Raw genomic sequence first — 25,485 nt, forward strand, 5'->3', positions numbered from 1 at the left:
TGAATCAGTCCCATAATGTGTCTGTTTAATCACATAGTTAGTAATAATCAATGGAGAATGAATCAGTCCCATGATGTATCTGTTTAATTACATAGTGATAATCATTGGAGAATGAATCAGTCCCATGATGTATCTGTTTAATCACATTGTTAGTAATAATCACTAGAGAATAAATCAGTCCCATGATGTATCTGTTTAATCACATAGTAATAATCATTGGAGAATGAATCAGTCCCATGATGTATCTGTTTAATCACATAGTTAGTAATAATCAGTAGAGAATGAATCGGTCATTTTTTTCATATGGTTAGGTAAATGTAGAAGGTCAGTTTAAAATTCAAACAAATATACCACTGAACTATAACTGTTGGTTATGTTTAGTATTAAATTGTTAAAATATGCAGTTCACAGGTTCAAGCTTGTAAAACAATTATTTGTTAAATCATATGTTTAAACTATTGTTAGATATGTATTCATATCATACTTCTAATCTCAGTAGAATTAAGACTAATATTTATCATGTCAGTAAACAATAGTGTTGATAAATGAGTTTTAAGCCTTTGATTCATTTGATGGCAATTGAAATATCATGATGAACAGCAGAATAACATCAACAACAATGAACTGTGTGTGTGTACTTTAACAAACATTTAATTTTGAATATTGTAGAATACATGTTCCACATTTAACAAGCTGTATTGAACATATTGTTAAACAAGTTGTAAACAGTTAGTAAAACTGAAGACTTGTGAATATAATATTTATGGTAATGAGTATTAAAATGATTGTTTTCATCATGTCACATAATTAGTTCTGTTTGTTTCTAACATGAAATGATTTGTGTTGATGCCCAATGTGAAACACATGGTTTTGGTGAGGGTACTCTGTTCTGTTTTCAGTTTTCTAAAAGTGTAATGGAATGCTAGTATTTGATTTGAAAGTTTGAAGGATAAGTTCTTTTAATTACTTCCACAATAAGATTTCACACTTCAAAAGAACAGTGATCATGTTGTCAATTTTTGATAGAATGAACTTTTACCATTTGATTTAATGTTGAAATAGCCAGTTAATGACTTTTATAGAAATTTATATTGCAGTTTCACCACATTCATCTTCAAGATATTTTGATATTTCAATGAAGTTGTATTTTTAAATTGTTTTCTAGATTTCTTGTACAACATCTTTGTAAATTTTCATATCCTTGTTTTTTGTTTATCTTTCTTAGGTTGCTCGGCACCTAACAAAACTTTTTGATGCCATGAGCAGCCTGCACTTTAAGCCAGATCCAGATAATTCTGAGAAGTTTACTAAAATGGCTTTAGGAATGTACAGCAAAGATGGTGAGTATGTGGAATTTGATGAAGAGTGTGACTGTTCTGGTCCAGTGGAGGTGTGGCTGTCTCGGCTTCTTCAGAAAATGCGCTCCACAATTCATTATTACATGACTGAAGCTGTCATCACCTATGAAGAAAAGCCTCGAGAACATTGGTTATTTGATTATCCCGCCCAAGTATCATTATGTGGCACTCAAATTTGGTGGACCACAGAGGTCAATATTGCTTTTGGTCGACTTGAAGAAGGCTATGAAAATGCTTTAAAAGATTATCTCAAAAAGCAGGTTGGTATTTCTCTTAACATTAATCTCAAAAAGCAGGTTGGTATTTCTCTTAACATTAATTGTGAAATACTGAAACAAAGGACAGTTTTTTTTAATTATAGTCATAAAAAAAATAAAATTGTTTCATTTGTGCTCATTATACTTATAACAAACAGCCTTTGTAATCACATTATTTGTGTATTTTTCTTTGTTTCAGGTAGGCCAGTTAAATACACTGATTACAATGTTGTTGGGAGATCTAAATAAGAGGGATCGTCAGAAAATCATGACAATATGTACTATAGATGTCCACTCACGAGATGTGGTAAACAGGATGATTATTAACAAGGTTGAAAGTTCATGGGAGTTCATTTGGCAATCTCAGCTTCGACATCGGTGGGATGAAGAACACAATGATTGTTATGCTAACATCTGTGACGCCCAGTTTCATTACTCCTACGAGTACTTAGGGAACACCCCTAGGCTTGTTATTACTCCCCTTACTGATCGGTATTGATACCACTGGGTATCTTAGACATTCAAGTGATTTTGAAACATATTTTGGAAAAATTTGTTTAATTTTAAAATCTTGATTATGAAACTTAAATTTTGTTCTTCAGTAAAATTCACTGTTATGTGTAGTTTAGTAAAAATGTTTGTGCTATTGAGTGCATCTGTTGTTAGATATGTACATTTTAATGTAGTTTGAGTAGTTTGCCATTATATTATTGGTTGTTTTATCTGTTGTTAGATATGTACATTTCAATGTAGTTCATGCAGTTTTCCCCTTGGGCTGTTGGTTGTTTCATCTGTTGTTAGATATGAACATTTTAATGTATTTCATGTAGTTTTCCACTAGTGGTGTTGGTTGTTTTATCTGTTGTTAGACATGTATGTTTTATTTTAACTTATGTTTTGAGTAGATAAATGTTCTGAGATTGAATAAGTTGTGCTTAAATATTTGACAAGTTTTGTTAACATGTGGTTTCAGACATACAATGTGGTTATTACCAAGTAGGAGTGTTGAGGAGAGGAGATACTTTGGTGAAATACCTTTTTGTAGTAGGCCTTGCTTATTTGCACTTCTAAAGTTAATCCTAAATTTATTCATTGTGTTTAGTTAAACACATTCAGTGTTGGGGTCGCTATATTATTTGAAAAGGAAACATTAAAATAAATCTGCTAGAATGGTATGTGAAGGTTAGAAGATTCAGAGACTTTTCACACAGTTTGTTACATTACATTAGACTTATCATTACCTGAGTCTTCACTAAATTTGTCTCTTGGTAATAAACTTGTAGTACAGAAACACTGTAATAGCTAAATTTGGATGAAAAATTTAAAAGATCTGATATGTTTGATATGCACATAAAATATAAACATATTTTGTGTTGCACATTATAAGTGAAATTGAATTATTTGGTATATTTGAAAAATATTATATGTGATAGTTTGACTAGACATTTCAGATATTTTATCGCAGTGCATTAATTCATGATCTATTTAAGGTAGTGTTTGTTGCTGTCCTTTGATATGACAAACCATAATTTTCACCAAGTTCTCCTCTATTTTTTTTATTATACTATATTACCCTTACACAGTCTCTCCTCTATTTTTTAGATGCTATATTACCCTTACACAGTCTCTCCATCTTATTATGGGAGGTGCTCCAGCAGGCCCTGCAGGGACTGGAAAGACAGAAACTACAAAGGACTTGGGACGAGCTTTGGGTATAATGGTGTATGTGTTCAACTGTTCTGAACAGATGGATTACAAGTCTTGTGGTAATATTTACAAAGGTCTTGCCCAGACTGGTGCATGGGGGTGTTTTGATGAATTCAACAGGATCTCTATTGAAGTGTTATCTGTGGTGGCTGTACAGGTAGAATATAACTTCTGTAAGGATGAATGCGTTCACCCAGATGGAATGTTTGTTTTTAAGGAAATGCCATTTTCCTTCCAAAATAATTAACATACCTTCCAAATATGTATCATACACTAGAATAAAACATCCCAAAACTACTATAATTACTGTAAGTTTACTGGTTTTGTAATTTAACTATATACATGTATATATAGGTTAAAAATTATTATATCTATCCAGGACAGAAACAAGTGATGACAAACAGTGAAAGTAAGTTTAAATATCTGGGTATCAAAATAAAATAATTGTATAAGGAAATTATCATATAGAAAAGAAGGGTTTTTCTGTTGGTTATAAGTAATTCAATAGTAATATCATACAGAATTATTTATGTTACAGGGGTTTGTTGAGAGAACTTGAGTTTTTTCTATTGGTTATAAGTAATTCAATAGTAATATCATACAGAATTATTTATGTTACAGGGGTTTGTTGAGAGAACTTGAGTTTTTTCCTATTGGTTATAAGTAATTCAATAGTAATATCATACAGAATTATTTATGTTACAGGGGTTTGTTGAGAGAACTTGAGTTTTTTCTATTGGTTATAAGTAATTCAATAGTAATATCATACAGAATTATTTATGTTACAGGGGTTTGTTGAGAGAACTTGAGTTTTTTTCTATTGGTTATAAGTAATTCAATAGTAATATCATACAGAATTATTTATGTTACAGGGGTTTGTTGAGAGAACTTAATTTTGTATCTCAGTGAAACAAGAAGTTTGGAGGCTCTAAGTTTATATTCTGGCTATAAAGTATTTATTTTACTTGTTTATAATCTGTCAAAACTATAGAAGTTGCACGTACAAATGTATTACTGGATCCTGAATATGGAGAAAAAAAAAATACAGTATTGTCAAAAACCAAAGGTCGAGTCAGGGAGCAAAATGTAGTGCTTAATTATTTGATTATAAATTGTAAAACATTGTATTGTTTTATATATGTGTGGTTGAATGTTTCAAAACACGTTTCTTTCCTAAGTAGATTACGTTTATGATACTTCAAAATTATTATTTGACAGGTGTGAGATTAGCTACCAAACTATAAACTATTGTTAGTGGAAACTGTAATGGAAATACATATAAATAAATATACTTCATATCTTAATATATACCATTTAGAGTGTTATGTAATTACACTGTTTTTAAATTAATCAATAAAATATTCATGCTTTCTTGTTCACTGAAGTTTACGGTACAATATGTACATCTTGTAAAAACAGATGAAAATCATTGAGTGATGTTAAAATAATAAATAACACATGACATTAAAATGGGTTCACAATTATGACATTTTTTTAATTTCATTCTATGGGCTGTGAAAAACTTGATTCTACACTCTTTGACATCATCATAAATGTTATTTTAAGGTGAATATTTATGTGAATGAAACAGGTCATCAGTAACAGTAGGTTTAAGATGCAGGAAGATGTTACTGAGATTGTTGGCAGGAGAGTAGCTTGTGATAGTGACGTTTTAACATCAAAATGTGTAGAGTTAGCTTTATAAAAGGCCATAGGTTAGCTTAAATTAAAATTGTTTAAAATTTTGTACTTGTTTTAAAGTTGTCTGTTATTAATTAATCTAACATTATATAAAAATTCCAATAATAAATACACTGATTTGTTTATTCCCTAGGTAAAGTCTGTCCAAGATGCGATTCGGGATAAAAAGAAGACCTTTAACTTCCTTGGTGAAGAAATATCTCTTATTCCAACTGTTGGAATATTTATCACTATGAACCCTGGTTATGCTGGAAGAACAGAACTTCCAGAAAACTTGAAAGCTCTGTTTAGGTTAGATACCTCAAACTTATGTTTTATTAAATACATATATGCTTATTATCTGTGTTTGAAATTAAAGAACATAGTTAGAATATGTATCAATATTAAGTGTAATACATAGTTAGAATATGTATCAATATTAAGTGTGATACATAGTTAGAATATGTATCAATATTAAGTGTAATACATAGTTAGAATATGTATCAATATTAAGTGTAATACATAGTTAGAATATGTATCAATATTAAGTGTAATACATAGTTAGAATATGTATCAATATTAAGTGTAATACATAGTTAGAATATGTATCAATATTAAGTGTAATACATAGTTAGAATATGTATCAATATTAAATGTAATACATAGTTAGAATATGTATCAATATTAAGTGTGATACATAGTTAGAATATGTATCAATATTAAATGTAATACATAGTTAGAATATGTATCAATATTAAATGTAATACATAATTAGAATATGTATCAATATTAAGTGTAATACATAGTTAGAATATGTATCAATATTAAGTGTAATACATAGTTAGAATATGTATCAATATTAAGTTGTAATACATAAGTTAGAATATGTATCAATATTAAGTGTAATACATAGTTAGAATATGTATCAATATTAAGTGTAATACATAGTTAGAATATGTATCAATATTAAATGTAATACATAATTAGAATATGTATCAATATTAAGTGTGATACATAGTTAGAATATGTATCAATATTAAATGTAATACATAGTTAGAATATGTATCAATATTAAAGTGTAATACATAGTTAGAATATGTATCAATATTAAAGTGTAATACATAGTTAGAATATGTATCAATATTAAGTGTAATACATAGTTAGAATATGTATCAATATTAAGTGTAATACATAGTTAGAATATGTATCAATATTAAGTGTAATACATAGTTAGAATATGTATCAATATTAAATGTAATACATAATTAGAATATGTATCAATATTAAGTGTAATACATAGTTAGAATATGTATCAATATTAAATGTAATACATAGTTAGAATATGTATCAATATTAAATGTAATACACATAGTTAGAATATGTATCAATATTAAGTGTAATACATAGTTAGAATATGTATCAATATTAAATGTAATACATAATTAGAATATGTATCAATATTAAGTGTAATACATAGTTAGAATATGTATCAATATTAAGTGTAATACATAGTTAGAATATGTATCAATATTAAGTGTAATACAGTTAGAATATGTATCAATATTAAATGTAATACATAATTAGAATATGTATCAATATTAAGTGTGATACATAGTTAGAATATGTATCAATATTAAATGTAATACATAGTTAGAATATGTATCAATATTAAGTGTGATACATAGTTAGAATATGTATCAATATTAAATGTAATACATAATTAGAATATGTATCAATATTAAGTGTATTTATTAAAATATTAAAAACCTGTTGATGCTGTATTAGTGAGTGCATACTCTTGTATTTTTCAAACTTGCTGTATGGTGAAAAAATGTCATCCTATTCTATATGTATTAATCTTTTGCTGAAAAGTGTTGCTTTGAGGCTGTTAATTTAACAAAGATGTTCTGTAGCCTTTGCTGAGAATTTATCTCATTATATTATTTGTTAACGATAAAACTATTCAATATCTATCTTAATCCCAGGCCATGTGCCATGGTAGTTCCAGATTTTGAGCTGATTTGTGAGATTATGTTAGTAGCTGAAGGATTTATTGAAGCAAGAATATTGGCTCGCAAGTTCATCACCCTGTACACACTTTGTAAAGAACTGTTGTCTAAGCAAGATCACTATGATTGGGGTTTAAGAGCTATCAAGTCTGTGTTAGTGGTAGCAGGATCTCTAAAACGTGGTGACCCTGAAAGACCTGAAAATCAGGTTAGTATAACTTTTTATTGAACTGAAGTGAGTGTGATGTTAGTATAGATGTATTGCTCATTCGTAGATATATTTTCATAGTTTCAAAAATGTCATTAAATACAGATAAATGTTTATGTTCAGAAGAGAAGTGTATATTAATCACAAATTTGAAAAATATTTTGTTTAGTATTCTATGTTCATATTAAAGTCAAATATAGTAATATTTTCTATTGTGATAATGTGGCCAAGCACAGCCAGTGGTTGCTGTGCAAAGTTGGCAATCTGTGGTTCTGTTTTTATTTACCACTAAAACACATTTACCTCTACTGACACTAACAGCTATTCCTTGACCTTCAGGTATTCATCCAAACATTGGTCTCACTTGCTCCAGTCTTTTATACCTCACTTAAATACCCTTCATAATTTTGTCTTGTGATAATATCTACCTGTGCCAATGCACCCTCTATCCTGATACTGTATTTAAGCACTTCACTCAGATAATGTAATCACTTTTTCTTGACAAAGCATTTAGTTATGGCTTTCTCTGACACAGTGCTGTTCTTAGTTACTTTATTCATTAGAATTTTGACATTGCATTGTGAATTTTGGTACAATTATAATATAAAAAATATGAATGTGTTTTTCTTGGTCATGAATTTTCGTGTTACTGTTGCGAGCTAGGAGGCTAATCAGACCTACCCTATTCCACACTTGTTATCTAGTGTCATTCAGGAACAGGGATTACTCTCAGTTTTTGCTGTCCATGATTTGATTTATTGTGAGATGGAGATATATTTTTGGTCTGGGGGGTGTCTCTCCTGAGGGTTATTATGAGGCTGCTTTTCTTGATGTTCCAAGACATTCTGGGGAGAATTCAGACTCAGTTTTTTTTCACTGAGTTGGCTTCTTACAAGGCCAATTTAGATCAACCATCTCTCGCTCCTTTTTTCTGAATTAGTTGCTTGGGTTTGTGAGGTACTGGGGCTTTCTTCAATTACCTTTGAATCTACTTGATAGTCAAAAGGATGAGGAGAGGACTATGTAGTCCTTCGTCCTTAACATGATATTGCTGTTCATGTTAGGAGATTTACCACAAGGTAGTGAGGGAATAGCTATGCCTTGTACCCCAGATTTGTCAGAACAGCATGCTTTGACTTATCACCAGCAGGAGGATATCTGTTTAGTTTCTCAAAGACTGTATACCTTTTGGACACGTAAGGTTCCAGACAAGAGCCTGTGATCAATTTGAACAAACCAGTCTTCTCACATGTCTGAGACTCTCACTACTGTCCTGATACATTTATCTTCTCTCCAACTTTTGTCTGAAGCCTCTCAGCATTCTTCATATCAATTTGTGGATGAATTGGTTCCTTTGTTGACTTCACAATGGTCAGTTGGCAGATTCTTCTTTCTTTTTGCTTTTCTGGCTTATGTGTTGTTGGGACTTATGTGTTGTTGGGTAGAGATATCTTGTTTTACTGAGGTTGTCTACCTGTTCCTGTTCTCTATGAACTACAGGAGGTTACTTTTCTCCATCCATTGTTGTTTGTAAGTGTCCCAGAGGTATTGGAATCAAGGGTTAATGTTGTCTGTTTACATTCTTTATTGTCATCCTTTTATTTCCTCATTCTGTTGGTACTCACAATATATTCCATCCTTATTCTTGTGGCCTCTCCTCTTGGGCAGACTAGTGCCAACCAGTAGAGTTTATGGGTGCATAGTTATATTATTGTCTGGAAGTCTGGACTTCCTTCATCACAGATCCATGGGTCTTTCAGGTTCTGGCATTGGGATTGGTCTTTAGTCTCCTTTCTTCTCATGACCTGTGGGATTTCCACTTCTAACAGTTCTGTAGAGTGAGGTTTTTCATTCCCAAACTGTGAGGGACTTGTTGATCAGGAAGATGGCAGAGAGAGTTCATCCCATTCTTTCAGGATTTTATTCCCACTTTTTTGTTGTCACCAAAAAAATTATAGATTGGTGTCCAATCATCGAGCTTTCTTGTCTTAACCAATTCTTTGATCCTCCTCAGTTCTCCATGGAATCCTTTCTCAGATTACAATATCGCTTTTCACCTCCCTATCCTTACCTTCCTTTGGACCCATATCTGGTTTCTCTACCTTCATCAAATATTTGGGCTCATAGTAGTCAGTGTGGGGAAAATTGAAATTAGGGATTAATGTGCCTTGTTCCCCACATATATCAGGCAATCAGAGAAAATTAAAATTAGGGATTAATGTGCCTTGTTCCCCACATATATCAGGCAATCAGGGAAAATTAAAATTAGGGATTAATGTGCCCTGTTCCTCACATATATCAGACAATGAGGGAAAATTAAAATTAGGGATTAATGTGCCTTGTTCCCCACATATATCAGGCAATCAGGGAAAATTAAAATTAGGGATTAATGTGCTCTGTTCCCCACATATATCAGGCAATCAGGGAAAATTGAAATTAGGGATTAATGTGCCTTGTTCCCCACATATATCAGGCAATCAGGGAAAATTAAAATTAGGGATTAATGTGCCTTGTTCCCCACATATATCAGGCAATCAGGGAAAATTAAAATTAGGGATTAATGTGCCCTGTTCCTCACATATATCAGACAATGAGGGAAAATTAAAATTAGGGATTAATGTGCCTTGTTCCCCACATATATCAGGCAATCAGGGAAAATTAAAATTAGGGATTAATGTGCCCTGTTCCTCACATATATCAGACAATGAGGGAAAATTAAAATTAGGGATTAATGTGCCTTGTTCCCCACATATATCAGGCAATCAGGGAAAATTAAAATTAGGGATTAATGTGCTCTGTTCCCAACATATATCAGGCAATCAGGGAAAATTAAAATTAGGGATTAATGTGCTCTGTTCCCCACATATATCAGGCAATCAGGGAAAATTAAAATTAGGGATTAATGTGCCCTGTTCCCCACATATATCAGGCAATCAGGGAAAATTAAAATTAGGTATTAATGTGCCTTGTTCCCCACATATATCAGACAATCAAACTTTTGTGTTTCATCATGCCAATTACTTTTTTTTAATCTCACAACATTTAGAAAAGCTTAATTTGGGGGATTTGGACCCTAATACCTTAGTTTCCTTTTCTCATCTTTTTCTTACCATGTCTACAACATTTCGTGTGACTTATCTTCCTTTTATCTTTTGACAGAAGCCACTTATTTGTCTCCTGATGATTTTTCTGAGGTATCACATAGACTTATCTTTGCTACCATGGCTTACCTCTCTTTGGCTGTTCAAATATTTTTAGTTCAGGATGCTCTGTTGTTCATGGTTTGTTTATCTGCTTTTTTTTCTTGTGTGATATATGCATGGCATCTTTTTTCCAGGAAGAAATGTTTAGGGCTTTTTCAGACATTTTGAAGTCCAGAGTTGAAGCAGCCCATTTTCATCAATTCTGTTTACCCCTTTATCTGTCTTGGCAGCTCATTCTTTGACCTTGTGCAATCATTTGGTTGGTCATCATCGTCTTCAAGGCAATAAGTGTTGGTGACTTGGGGTTGGAGCCAGTAAGGACCAATTTATTTCACTTTTCCAACTTTTGGAGGACTTTTACCATCAATCTGTGGGTTTTTAAGGCTATTTTCCAAGGTCTAGCCCACTGTGTTCTGTCTTTCCATTATCTTCTCATCAAATTGCCTGCTAACATTTGTTGGAGGAGGTTTAGGATTTAAATTGAAAGGTACTATTGAACGAGGAGATCCTTCTATTCTGGAGTGTTATTCTTATCTCTTTGTTGTTCGTAATAAAAAAAGTATAGAGACCTTAATCACTTCCTCTTCATTTCCAAGTCCACCAAGACTCATACTTAACTCTGCATTGGGTTTTCACTTCAAATATGTGTTTGATGAAGGTCAGTGTGTTTATCTGTATATTCCTATTCCCCTAGCATCCTGACATTTGCTTTATTATTCACAGGTGTGTTTTCACTTTTGGGCTGTTCTGTTTAGCCTAGTCTTGGCCCCATATGTGTCTTGCCAAGTTGTTTGGTCATTCACTCTACTGCTTCATTCCTGGATCCTTTGTTTCCACCATTACATGGACAGCTGGCTTCTGCTGACATCCTTGCACACAAACTTTGCACTCCATACTTGGTTTCTTCCTCAGGAAGCTGCCTGGGTTGGTTGGTTAATAAAGATGAAAATGCCATTCCTTGCACCTACCAAGTTTCTGGTTCATCTGTGTGTGCTTTTCAGTTACCTTCACAGTGAGGCCCAGACGTCTCCACTTTGTTTGTGATATATGGAATGGCTATTTTACAAGGTATTCTCCTCACCTTCTTCTTTTGTACAAGAGGTTCTGTTTTGGGGTTATATCTCTTGAGGTGCTCATCTTCTTGATTGTTCACATGTGCCACCTACAGGGGGCTTTTATTGACCAATGGTGCTTTGTTTGAGATCCCTTAGAGGCTCCTCTTACTCTTCACTGTCTCTAACTTAGAGATGTCAGGAAGGTAATGGACTCTTTTATAATCCACTCTCCATGTCAATATCTTGCAGCTTCTTGTTGTTCATAAGGTTGTCCTACACTTCCTGCCATCTCTTTAGGGACAGGTGGTGATGGCACATTCATACAATTTGAATCTTATGTCGTACATATCTAGGCAAGGAGGCATCCAGTCCAGGTATCTTTGTTTCCAGACATTGAATCTTCTTAATGGGGTCCATGACCATTAAATTACTTTGTTGCTATGTCATATTCCAGCTGTGTTGAATCTAGTATTTGATTTGTTATCCTGATCTGACAAACTTCTAACAATGTTTATTTGGAGTTGTGTGCTTGTTGGGGTATCCCAAATGTAGATACCTTAGCATCTTCTCTTAACACCAAACTTCTCATGCTCAGTCATGGTTTTTGCTTTTACAGTAGCTATTGGTGTCATCACACTTTCTTCTTCTTTTGTCTCCAATGTTTCTTCATCAAGCTCGCTCTGACCCATGTTGTCCTTCACTTGCACTCATCTTCATACGTGGTTTATGTCTGGTCCCTTTTGATCATGTTTGACCATCTTCATTGGCAATTTATCAGAGTAAGTGGACTACATACCACTCTTGATCTCTATGGTGGGGCTATCATCCTTGTTCTACTTTTCCTTATTTATCATCCTTTTACACTTAGCTTTATGATAGGGGTCTATTGGTTTTCACTTTTCTCTGCTGCTGAATCCTGAGTGGCTTTATCTACCTATTTTTGGTTTATAGAATTTACATCAGTCTTCCATTCCCCTGTACTGTCTATATTATTTCAATCTTTTTCCATTGCTTATCCTTCCCACCCTGCCTCACTTCCTGATTGAAGCCTCATGTGGTACTTCACTCTTTTATTCATCCTTTGTTTTAACCTTTATCATCTTGTTTGTTCTATCACCTCTCACTGAAGCCACTGTTCCTATTGTTGTTGGTGTGTGGTTGCCATCTTTTTGATGTTTTTGTGATCAGTGTTCACTGCATTTTGTTCCATTTTTCTCATCTGTTCTTTTCTACTTAAGATATTTGTTCCAGAGTGTAATTCTTCTTGCACTTCTCTCCATCTGTATGACCCTTCAAGTCCAGATCATCTTCTATGTCTAATCAGGGCCCTCTAATAGTATGTGACACGTACTGATCCTTTCTATGGTTTTTGTGTCCATTTATTTATTATCTGTAACCTTGTTATTTCACATGATCTTTCCACAAGTACTGTTACAGGTTAGATTCATGAGGTTGGTTACCTGACACATGCTTTCCTTTCTCAGGATGATTGTCACCTTTTTTAGTCTTTTACCGTAAAGTGCATCATTTGACCATGTCTCTAACTGGCCATTTACATCTTACTTTGGATGATATCTTCATCATAGGTATTTGGACTACTATATACACCTTTATGTCTCACCACCTCTATCACATGCCTGTTTCTTGCTGAGTTTTCACTGGTGACTTTGGTAAGTCCATTATGCGTGACTTGTGAGTGCTCATTTTATTTTCCTTTACTGGGACTTCTTTCTCATAGGTTAAGGATTTTGATTAGTGGCAAATGGTGCCTGACCAGATATACATAGTTTCAAATCTGCATTGTACATCCTGTGAGCATACTAGAGGACAATAATGTAGAAGCACTTCCTACGGCACACCTGATATATAATTTCAGATGCTGCTAGGTGTTGGTTGTTTGACTCATTCTATTATCATCTGTGCATGGATTTCCATAATTCTTGCATAAAATATTACATATCCCACGTTCATTTCATGCACATCATTGTGGTGGGGTACTTCATGCAACAAATTGTACATATATCTCATGGTTTCCTAAATATGTTGACCCAAAGTGTACACTCATAGACTTTATGGGTAAAGCAGACAGGGATTACTGCCCATCTCTGATGCTTTGTGGCATTGAGTCTCTTCCTATCACGGACTTGATTAACAATTCCAAATGCCTTGAACTGTTGGTTGATTGACTCTGTCCATGTGGTAGCTCTACTTTTCAAAATAGGATATCATGGTCACCCTTTGCACTGTCTCTGGTGCTGTAGGCTTCTGGATTCATCATTCATCATGGCATTTACCCCTTCCTCTAGTGGAGTATGGGAGTCCTTGCCACTTACCATTTCTTGGTACAATTTTACTCAGTTGAGAGTAGGGCAGTACCATTCTGCTGATTGCAAAGGCTTGATGTCCTTCCTGATATGTATCCAATATGCAATTCACGTTACTGCCAGCAGTTAGCTGTAACACTTCATCATATCTCTAGTTATTGCAGTTTCCTGCCACCTCTGGATGTCAGTTTCCAGTTGAATCAGGTGTTGATTTGAGACACACCAGCCACATAAGTTCTCAGTTGTGTTTGGCTGGTACACTCCTACTGCAGACTGGATGATAAATTACCACTACCACTAGATTTTGGACTGGTGATGCATCACAAATTGGAGACCTTTTTTATCTTCTACCATCTGTTGTATATGGTGTTTGTTGAAGCTGAAAGAAACACATGACTTCCCACTTTTGTAAGTCTAGGTTCCTTACTTCTACCTCAAACTGGATTTTATATTTTCAATGCTGCTGGATTTTGAACCAGAGAAGAGTGTCTCCTGAGCTGTTCTTACTTCCAACCATCTGCTGGATGTTCATTCCTAGTGGTTCTGGTGTTGGTTGTTTTGGAGTAGCACACATGTGGAAACAGGTTATTGGTACGGAAGCTTGTCTTTCCTTCCAATATCTGTTTTTTAGGTGAACATAAAAGGGCCCTCTTTCTAATGAGTAACCAGTGTACAATTTTGGATGCCACTGGGTGGGATTGAGGTCACACTTTTATTTATGGTCTGTTGCACCCTAACAATTTGACACATTAGGGTCACAATAATAATGAAAATATTTTGGAGATTCTCCATTTTTCCACCCTTTTATTTTGGTGCAATTTACTAAAAGGCTTAGAAGTTGTGCAGTCTTCTGCAGGTGTAATATTTATAATTCCTTTACCACACATCATGAACTTTCTTTAGGCACTTTTTAAAAGAGGATCATCTTCTCTCTTACCCTCCACCAGTTCAATGTGGGATTCTGACTTCTTGTGAGAGGAGGTAAAATACTGTATTGGGAAGTTGAAAAACATTTTCCTGAACTGAAAATGTATATCTGACTAGATACTTACCTCCTCTCAAATTTACCACCCGTCACGCCCACTTCCAGTGTATTGGTTGACGTGCTCTTGGCCAATCTCAATGTGATTAGCAGGTACATTAATAACAGAGAGCAGTAGTTACCATAGGAGTAGTGTCACACTCCTGTATAGAGTTCTGTATGATCATTTACATGTAGATGTGTAGAAAGAAGTAGAACTACAAGGCGAGTGGTGAGAAAACATTTGCACTGATAGAGGGCAGTAGTTACCATAGGAGTAGTGTCACACTCCTGTAGAGAGCTTCTGTATGATCATTTACATGTAGATGTGTAGAAAGGGTGAGAAAACATTTGCACTGATAGAGGGCAGTATTAATTGAGAAAGTGTTTTTTTTTTTTAAGTAAGTCGGTATCTATTCTAAAATACATTTTCATTTTCAAAAAATGTTAACTTTCCTTTTCAAGTCACTGCACATGTTAGAGTAGGTATGTATAATTACATAATATTGTTTTGACTACACTGAATGTAAATAGATTATAAACCATTCTGATGTCATTAGGTATTAATGAGAGCTCTGAGAGATTTCAACATTCCAAAGATTGTAACAGATGATGTTCCAGTCTTTATGGGGTTAATTGGAGATCTGTTCCCATCCCTTGAAGTTCCCAGAAAAAGAGATCCAGTCCTGGAAAATGAAGTAAGGAAAGCAGCCACTGAGCTTAAACTTCAACCAGAGGATAATTTCATTCTAAAGGTTAGCAGACAGGCAGTAATTTTATAAATTAATGGTATTGTCTAGAATAACTGGTCAACTCAGAGATTGTGGGAGTGGCTGGTAAACATTTTTTAATAGGTATGTGCAATGTTTCTCTTTTTTGTGTGTATTACTCTTACATTAGAACAGTACAATACATTTAATAAACTAATTTCAAAAATATAACAACAGATAAAATTTATAAGAATATGTTTAATAATGCCCCGTAAACAAATAAAACATTTATGTGAATTTGACCTAAACTATAAAGATACCATAGCACAGGTTTATAACATTCATTTACACTTTTCAGTTGATGAGTAGCAGATAATTAATAGTACAGTTAGTTTGTTTTTGTTACTTTATGACTTATTATTGTAGGTTTATTTCTCTAAGTAATGATGTTATACCAAGTATGTGTATTATTATTGTAGGTTTATTTCTCTAAGTAATGATGTTATACCAAGTATGTGTATTATTATTGTAGGTTTATTTCTCTAAGTAATGATGTTATACCAAGTATGTGTATTATTATTGTAGGTTTATTTCTCTAAGTAATGATGTGATACCAAGTATGTGTATTATTACTGTAGGTTTATTTCTCTAAGTAATGATGTGATACCAAGTATGTGTATTATTATTGTAGGTTTATTTCTCTAAGTAATGATGTTATACCAAGTATGTGTATTATTATTGTAGGTTTATTTCTCTAAGTAATGATGTTATACCAAGTATGTGTACCAATTATTATTGTAGGTTTATTTCTCTAAGTAATGATGTTATACCAAGTGATGTTATACCAAGTATGTGTATTATTACTGTAGGTTTATTTCTCTAAGTAATGATGTTATACCAAGTATGTGTATTATTATTGTAGGTTTATTTCTCTAAGTAATGATGTTATACCAAGTATGTGTATTATTATTGTAGGTTTATTTTTCTAAGTAATGATGTTATACCAAGTATGTGTATTATTATTGTAGGTTTATTTCTAAGTAATGATGTTATACCAAGTATGTGTGTAGGTTTATTTGTAATGTTATACCAAGTATGTGTATTATTTTTGTAGGTTTATTTCTCTAAGTAATGATGTGATATCAAGTATGTGTATTATTATTGTAGGTTTATTTCTTTAAGTAATGATGTTATACCAAGTATGTGTATTATTTTGTAGGTTTATTTCTCTAAGTAATGATGTTATACCAAGTATGTGTATTATTACTGTAGGTTTATTTCTCTAAGTAATGATGTGATACCAAGTATGTGTATTATTATTGTAGGTTTATTGTAGGTTTATTCTCTAAGTAATGATGTTATACCAAGTATGTGTATTATTATTGTAGGTTTATTTCTCTAAGTAATGATGTTATACCAAGTATGTGTATTATTATTGTAGGTTTATTTCTCTAAGTAATGATGTTATACCAAGTATGTGTATTATTATTGTAGGTTTATTTCTCTAAGTAATGATGTTATACCCAAGTATGTGTGTTATTATTGTAGGTTTATTTTTATTTTTCTAAGTAATGATGTTATACCAAGTATGTGTATTATTACTGTAGGTTTATTTCTCTAAGTAACTGATGTTATACCAAGTATGTGTATTATTACTGTAGGTTTATTTCTCTAAGTAATGATGTTATACCAAGTATGTGTATTATTATTGTAGGTTTATTTCTCTAAGTAATGATGTTATACCAAGTATGTGTATTATTATTGTAGGTTTATTTCTCTAAGTAATGATGTTATATCAAGTATGTGTATTATTATTGTAAGTTTATTTCTTTAAGTAATGATGTTATACCAAGTATGTGCATTATTATTGTAAGTTTATTTTCTAAGTAATGATGTTATACCAAGTATGTGTATTATTATTGTAGGTTTATTTCTCCAAGTAATGATGTGATACCAAGTATGTGTATTATTATTGTAGGTTTATTTTTCTAAGTAATGATGTTATTATTGTAGGTTTATTCCTAAGTAATCTAAGTAATGATGTTATACCAAGTATGTGTATTATTATTGTAGGTTTATTTCCTAAGTAATGATGTTATACCAAGTATGTGTATTATTTTGTAGGTTTATGTGTATTATTCTCTAAGTAATGATGTGATACCAAGTATGTGTATTATTATTGTAGGTTTATTTCTTTAAGTAATGATGTTATACCAAGTATGTGTATTATTTTGTAGGTTTATTTCTCTAAGTAATGATGTTATACCAAGTATGTGTATTATTATTGTAGGTTTATTTCTCTAAGTAATGATGTTATACCAAGTATGTGTATTATTATTGTAGGTTTATTTCTCTAAGTAATGATGTTATACCAAGTATGTGTATTATTATTGTAGGTTTATTTCCCTAAGTAATGATGTTATACCAAGTATGTGTATTATTTTTGTAGGTTTATTTCTCTAAGTAATGATGTTATACCAAGTATGTGTATTATTACTGTAGGTTTATTTCTTTAAGTAATGATGTTATACCAAGTATGTGTATTATTTTGTAGGTTTATTTCTCTAAGTAATGATGTTATACCAAGTATGTGTATTATTATTGTAGGTTTATTTCCCTAAGTAATGATGTTATACCAAGTATGTGTATTATTTTTGTAGGTTTATTTCTCTAAGTAATGATGTTATATCAAGTATGTGTATTATTATTGTAGGTTTATTTCTTTAAGTAATGATGTTATACCAAGTATGTGTATTATTTTGTAGGTTTATTTCTCTAAGTAATGATGTTATACCAAGTATGTGTATTATTATTGTAGGTTTATTTCTCTAAGTAATGATGTTATACCAAGTATGTGTGTTATTATTGTAGGTTTATTTCTCTAAGTCATGATGTTATACCAAGTATGTGTATTATTACTGTAGGTTTATTTCTCTAAGTACTGATGTTATACCAAGTATGTGTATTATTACTGTAGGTTTATTTCTCTAAGTAATGATGTTATACCAAGTATGTGTATTATTATTTTAGGTTTATTTCTCTAAGTAATGATGTTATACCAAGTATGTGTATTATTATTGTAGGTTTATTTCTCTAAGTAATGATGTTATACCAAGTATGTGTATTATTACTGTAGGTTTATTTGATGTTATACCAATGATGTGTATTATTACTGTAGGTGTATTATTATTGTACCAAGTATGTGTTTAGGTTTTCTCTAAGTAATGATGTTATACCAAGTATGTGTATTATTATTGTAGGTTTATTTCTCTAAGTAATGATGTTATATCAAGTATGTGTATTATTATTGTAAGTTTATTTCTCTAAGTAATGATGTTATACCAAGTATGTGCATTATTATTGTAAGTTTATTTTTCTAAGTAATGATGTTATACCAAGTATGTGTATTATTATTGTAGGTTTATTTCTCCAAGTAATGATGTGATACCAAGTATGTGTATTATTATTGTAGGTTTATTTCTCTAAGTAATGATGTGATACCAAGTATGTGTATTATTATTGTAGGTTTAATTTTCTAAGTAATGATGTGATACCAAGTATGTGTATTATTGTTGTAGGTTTATTTCTCTAAGTAATGATGTGATACCAAGTATGTTTATTATTATTGTAGGTTTATTTCTCTAAGTAATGATGTTATACCAAGTATGTGAATTATTATTGTAGGTTTATTTCTTTAAGTAATGATGTTATACCACGTATGTGTATTATTATTGTAGGTTTATTTTTAGTGTCCTTTATTAATACGTCTAGGAACTATTAATATTTCATACTAGTTTAAACTGTGGATTAGAGCAGTTGTATTCCTGCCCTAACAATATTTTATACAATCAATAAACTGCTTTCCTAAGCTACTCTTTTAAAACCAATTGATTGATGAGTGCAAGGTTTTCTGTTTTACTTTAACAAACAGATCCTCTAAATGCTGCTGACATGTTCAAAATGTGGTATTTTTAACAAAAATTTGTGATGTGTAAATAGTGAAGAGAAATAAAAGCTTGTAAAATTAAGCAGTTTTAATATTTAATACACAGTTTATAATGTTTACACAGTTGATGTTAAGAAACTCTTGTAGAATGACAAATGTTTAATATTTATTAATACACAGTTTATAATGTTTAAACAGTTGATGTTAAGAATCTCTTGTAGAATGACAAATGTTTAATATTTATTAATACACAGTTTATAATGTTTACACAGTTGATGTTAAGAATCTCTTGTAGAATGACAAATGTTTAATATTTATTAATACACAGTTTATAATGTTTACACAGTTGATGTTAAGAAACTCTTGTAGAATGACAAATGTTTAATATGTATTAATACACAGTTTATAATGTTTACACAGTTGATGTTAAGGAACTCTTGTAGAATGACAAATGTTTAATATTTATTAACACACAGTTTATAATGTTTACACAGTTGATGTTAAGAAACTCTTGTAGTATGACAAATGTTTAATATTTATTAACACACAGTTTATAATGTTTACACAGTTGATGTTAAGAAACTCTTGTAGAATGACAAATGTTTAATATTTATTAACACACAGTTTATAATGTTTAAACAGTTGATTTTAAGAAACTCTTGTAGAATGACAAATGTTTAATATTTATTAACACACAGTTTATAATGTTTACACAGTTGATGTTAAGAAACTCTTGTACAATGAGAAATGTTTAATATTTATTAATACACAGTTTATAATGTTTACACAGTTTATGTCAAGAAACTCTTGTAGAATGACAAACGTTTAATATTTATTAATACACAGTTTATAATGTGTACACAGTTGACGTTAAGAATATCTTGTAGAATGACAAATGTTTAATGTCTATTAACACACAGTTTATAATGTTTACACAGTTGATGTTAAGAAACTCTTGTAGAATGACAAATGTTTAATATTTATTAACACACAGTTTATAATGTTAACACAGTTGATGTTAAGAAACTCTTGTAGAATGACAAATGTTTAATATTTATTAATACACAGTTTATAATGTTTAAACAGTTGATGTTATGAATCTCTTGTAGAATGACAAATGTTTAATATTTATTAATACACAGTTTATAATGTTTAAACAGTTGATGTTAAGAATATCTTGTAGAATGACAAATGTTTAATATTTATTAATACACAGTTTATAATGTTTAAACAGTTGATGTTAAGAAACTTTTGTAGAATGACAAATGTTTAAAATTTATTAATACACAGTTTATAATGTTTAAACAGTGGATGTTAATAGAAGGCTGTAGAATGAGAAATATTTAATATTTATTAAAATACAGTTTGTAATGTTTAAACAGTGGATGTTAACAAAAGCTTGTACAATGACAAAGGTTTAATATTTATTAACACACAGTTTATAATGTTTAAACAGTGGATGTTAACAGAAGGCTGTAGAATGAGAAATGTTTAATATTTATTAAAATACAGTTTGTAATGTTTAAACAGTGGATATTAACAGAAGGTTGTAGATTGAAAAAGGTTTTTTATATTTCCAGTAATCGTGGAAAATGAATAAATATCAATCATTGGTTATTGTATTGAAACAAAGCTTTCTAAATGATATATCATGGATTGAGTGTGATAAACTCTTATGAAAGTATGCCCATATGGTTCAGTGAGTAGAAATAGCAATCAAGTTGAATTCTCCTATGTAGGGGGAAAGGCAGTTGGGTATTTATATATTTAGTGTTTTGTTCAACGCTGTTGAAAAGAAGATGTTGTTGTTTCTGTTTTCCCATCTCAAACATGGTTTTTTTGTTGAATTTTGAGGTTTTTGAAGTTACAAAGTGTAAAATTTAAGAATTCACTCTTCAGTTAGATTTTGACCAGCAGTTCTGGACTTTGTAAGTTATTAGTTTTTGACCAGCAGTTCTGAACTTTCTAAGTTATTAGATTTTGACCTGCAGTTCTGGGCTTTTTAAATTATTAGTTTTTGATAAGCAGTTCTGAACTTTCTAAGTCATTAGATTTTGACCAGCATTTCTGGGCTTTCTAAATTATTAGAATTTGACCAGCAGTTCTAGGCTTTCTGAATTAATAATTTTTTTTACCAGCAGTTCTGGGCTTTTTAAGTTATTAGATTTTGACCAGCAGTTCTAGGCTTTCTGAATTAATAATTTTTTTTACCAGCAGTTCTGGGCTTTTTAAGTTATTAGATTTTGACCAGCAGTTCTAGGCTTTCTGAATTAATAATTTTTTTACCAGCAGTTCTGGACTTTCTAAGTTATTAGATTTTGACCAGCAGTTCTAGGCTTTCTGAATTAATAATTTTTTTTACCAGCAGTTCTGGGCTTTTTAAGTTATTAGATTTTGACCAGCAGTTCTAGGGTATCTGAATTAATAATTTTTTTTACCAGCAATTCTGGGCTTTCTAAGTTATAAGTTTTTATGCTTCAAAACTTCCAATCTTCACTTTATGGAATGTTGTCAGTGTTAATAATTAACACAAAATTAATTTAGGAAAATTTACATGATCATTAATAATTACTCTGTATTTGTTTTAATACAAAGTTAAAACCACGATTAAGTAATGTTGAAACCATCATTTTTGGTATCTATTATATAAGGTCTGAGCTCTGAAGACCACTTTACATAACTTTATAAGTCCTACAAGACGTAACAATGCTGATAAATTTAGTGAAAGTTGGCAAGAAATGTAGTATCCAAGACCCTTTGTTGTTCAGCTAAAACAAATGAAATATGGAATCCTCTTGGGTGTCAGTTTTCGCTCCTATGAGTTATTTTCTGCATCAAAAACCAGTCTTGTGACTTGATAGAACTTCTTAACTACTATAGAAAATTTTAAAACTGATAAATGAGCATAATTTGTTGATTTCTCTTCACAGGTTGTGCAACTGGAAGAACTGCTTCAGGTTCGTCATTCTGTGTTTGTGATTGGTAGTACTGGTACTGGCAAGACTCAAGTGTGTAGGACCCTTCTGAAAACATATAACAACATGAAACGCAAACCAGTGGCTCATGACCTTAACCCTAAAGCTGTAACAAATGATGAATTGTTTGGGATAATTAACCCCTCAACTAGAGAATGGAAAGATGGTAAATCTAATAATAAAAAATAATATATTAACACCTGAACTAGAGAATGGAAAGATGGTAAGTGTAATAATAAAAATTGTAAATTGTTTGGGATAATTAACACCTGAACTAGAGAATGGAAAGATGGTAAGTGTAATAGTAAAAAATTATAAATTGTTTGGGATAATTAACACCTCAACTAGAGAATGGAAAGATGGTAAGTGTAATAATAAAAATTGTAAATTGTTTGGGATAATTAACACCTGAACTAGAGAATGGAAAGATTGTAAGTGTAATAGTAAAAAATTATAAATTGTTTGGGATAATTAACACCTCAGCTAAAGAATGGAAAGATGGTAAGTGTAATAGTAAAAAATTATAAATTGTTTGGGATAATTAACACCTCAACTAGAGAATGGAAAGATGGTAAATCTAATAATAAAAAATAATATATTGTTTTGGATAATTAACACCTCAGCCAAAGAATGGAAAGATGGTAAGTGTAATAGTAAAAAATTATAAATTGTTTGGGATAATTAACACCTCAACTAGAGAATGGAAAGATGGTAAGTGTAATAATAAAAATTGTAAATTGTTTGGGATAATTAACACCTGAACTAGAGAATGGAAAGATTGTAAGTGTAATAGTAAAAAATTATAAATTGTTTGGGATAATTAACACCTCAGCTAGAGAATGGAAAGATGGTAAGTGTAATAGTAAAAAAATTATAAATTGTTTGGGATAATTAACACCTCAACTAGAGAATGGAAAGAGAGTAAGTGTAATAGTAAAAAATTATAAATTGTTTTGGATAATTAACATCTCAACTGGAGAATGGAAAGAGAGTAAGTGTAATAGTAAAAAATTATAAATTGTTTGGGATAATTAACACTTCAACTAGAGAATGGAAAGATGGTAAGTGTAATAATAAAAAATTATAAATTGTTTGGGAGAATTAATTCCTCAACTAGAGAATGGAAAGATAGTAAGTGTAATAGTAAAAAATTATAAATTGTTTTGGATAATTAACACCTCAACTAGAGAATGGAAAGAGAGTAAGTGTAATAATAAAAAATTATAAATTGTTTGGGATAATTAACACCTCAGCTAGAGAATGGAAAGATGGTAAGTGTAATAATAAAAAATTATAAATTGTTTGGGATAATTAACACCTCAGCTAGAGAATGGAAAGATGGTAAGTGTAATAGTAAAAAATTATAAATTGTTTGGGATAATTAATACCTCAGCTAGAGAATGGAAAAATGGTAAGTGTAATGGTAAAAAATTGTAAATTGTTTGGGATAATTAACACCTCAACTAGAGAATGGAAAGATGGTAAGTGTAATAATAAAAAAATTATAAATTGTTTGGGATAATTAACACCTCAGCTAGAGAATGGAAAGATGGTAAGTGTAATAATAAAAAAATTATAAATTGTTTGGGATAATTAACACCTCAGCTAGAGAGAATGGAAAGATAAAGTAAGTGTAATAATAGAGAATGGAAAAAATTATAAATTATTTGGGATAATTAACACCTCAACTAGAGAATGGAAAGATGGTAAGTGTAATAGTAAAAAAAATTATAAATTGTTTGGGATAATTAATACCTCAGCTAGAGAATGGAAAGATGGTAAGTGTAATAGTAAAAAATTGTAAATTGTTTGGGATAATTAACACCTCAACTGGAGAATGGAAAGATGGTAAGTGTAATAATAAAAAAATAAAATTGTTTAAATTACCTTTGGAATAATTAGTAAGTGTAATACCTCAGCTAGAGAATGAAAAGAATGGTAAGTGTAATAGTAAAAAATTATAAATTGTTTGGGATAATTAACACCTGAACTAGAGAATGGAAAGATGGTAAGTGTAATAGTAAAAAATTATAAATTGTTTGGGATAATTAACACCTGAACTAGAGAATGGAAAGAGAGTAAGTGTAATAGTAAAAAATTATAAATTGTTTGGGATAATTAATACCTCAGCTAGAGAATGGAAAGATGATAAGTGTAATAATAAAAAATTATAAATTGTTTGGGATAATTAACACCTCAGCTAGAGAATGGAAAGATGGTAAGTGTAATAATAAAAAATTATAAATTGTTTGGGATAATTAACACCTGAGCTAGAGAATGGAAAGATGGTAAGTGTAATAATAAAAAATTGTAAATTGTTTGGGATAATTAACACCTCAGCTAGAGAATGGAAAGATGGTAAGTGTAATAATAAAAAATTATAAATTGTTTGGGATAATTAACACCTCAGCTAGAGAATGGAAAGATGGTAAGTGTAATAATAAAAAAATTATAAATTGTTTGGGATAATTAACACCTCAGCTAGAGAATGGAAGAGATGGTAAGTGTAATGGTGGAAAGATGGTAAAAATTATAAATTGTTTGGGATAATTAACACCTCAGCTAGAGAATGGAAAGATGGTAAGTGTAATAGTAAAAAAAATTATAAATTGTTTGGGATAATTAACACCTCAGCTAGAGAATGGAAAGATGGTAAGTGTAATAATAAAAAATTATAAATTGTTTGGGATAATTAACACCTCAGCTAGAGAATGGAAAGATGGTAAGTGTAATAATAAAAAAATTATAAATTGTTTGGGATAATTAATACCTCAGCTAGAGAATGGAAAGATGGTAAGTGTAATGGTAAAAAATTGTAAATTGTTTGGGATAATTAACACCTGAGCTAGAGAATGGAAAGATGGTAAGTGTAATAATAAAAAAAATTATAAATTGTTTGGGATAATTAATACCTCAGCTAGAGAATGGAAAGATGGTAAGTGTAATAATAAAAAAATTATAAATTGTTTGGGATAATTAATACCTCAGCTAGAGAATGGAAAGATGGTAAGTGTAATGGTAAAAATTATAAA

General features: G+C 31.0%; 1 protein-coding gene across 1 annotated transcript in view; it reads left to right on the forward strand.

The window, feature by feature from the left end:
• LOC143226956 (dynein beta chain, ciliary-like) overlaps nt 1-22,642 on the forward strand; it is a 53,761-nt gene extending 31,119 nt beyond the window's left edge. Inside the window, exons 11-17 of the mRNA XM_076458510.1 lie at nt 1,226-1,618; nt 1,815-2,107; nt 3,218-3,479; nt 5,157-5,314; nt 6,988-7,219; nt 15,383-15,577; nt 22,409-22,642. Coding sequence (XP_076314625.1) covers nt 1,226-1,618; nt 1,815-2,107; nt 3,218-3,479; nt 5,157-5,314; nt 6,988-7,219; nt 15,383-15,577; nt 22,409-22,642 — 1,767 coding nt within the window. The remainder of the gene's footprint in view (nt 1-1,225; nt 1,619-1,814; nt 2,108-3,217; nt 3,480-5,156; nt 5,315-6,987; nt 7,220-15,382; nt 15,578-22,408) is intronic.
• The last annotated feature ends 2,843 nt before the right edge of the window (nt 22,643-25,485 follow it).

Source organism: Tachypleus tridentatus, chromosome 9 (genome assembly GCF_004210375.1).
Source record: "Tachypleus tridentatus isolate NWPU-2018 chromosome 9, ASM421037v1, whole genome shotgun sequence".
NCBI lineage: Eukaryota > Metazoa > Arthropoda > Merostomata > Xiphosura > Limulidae > Tachypleus > Tachypleus tridentatus.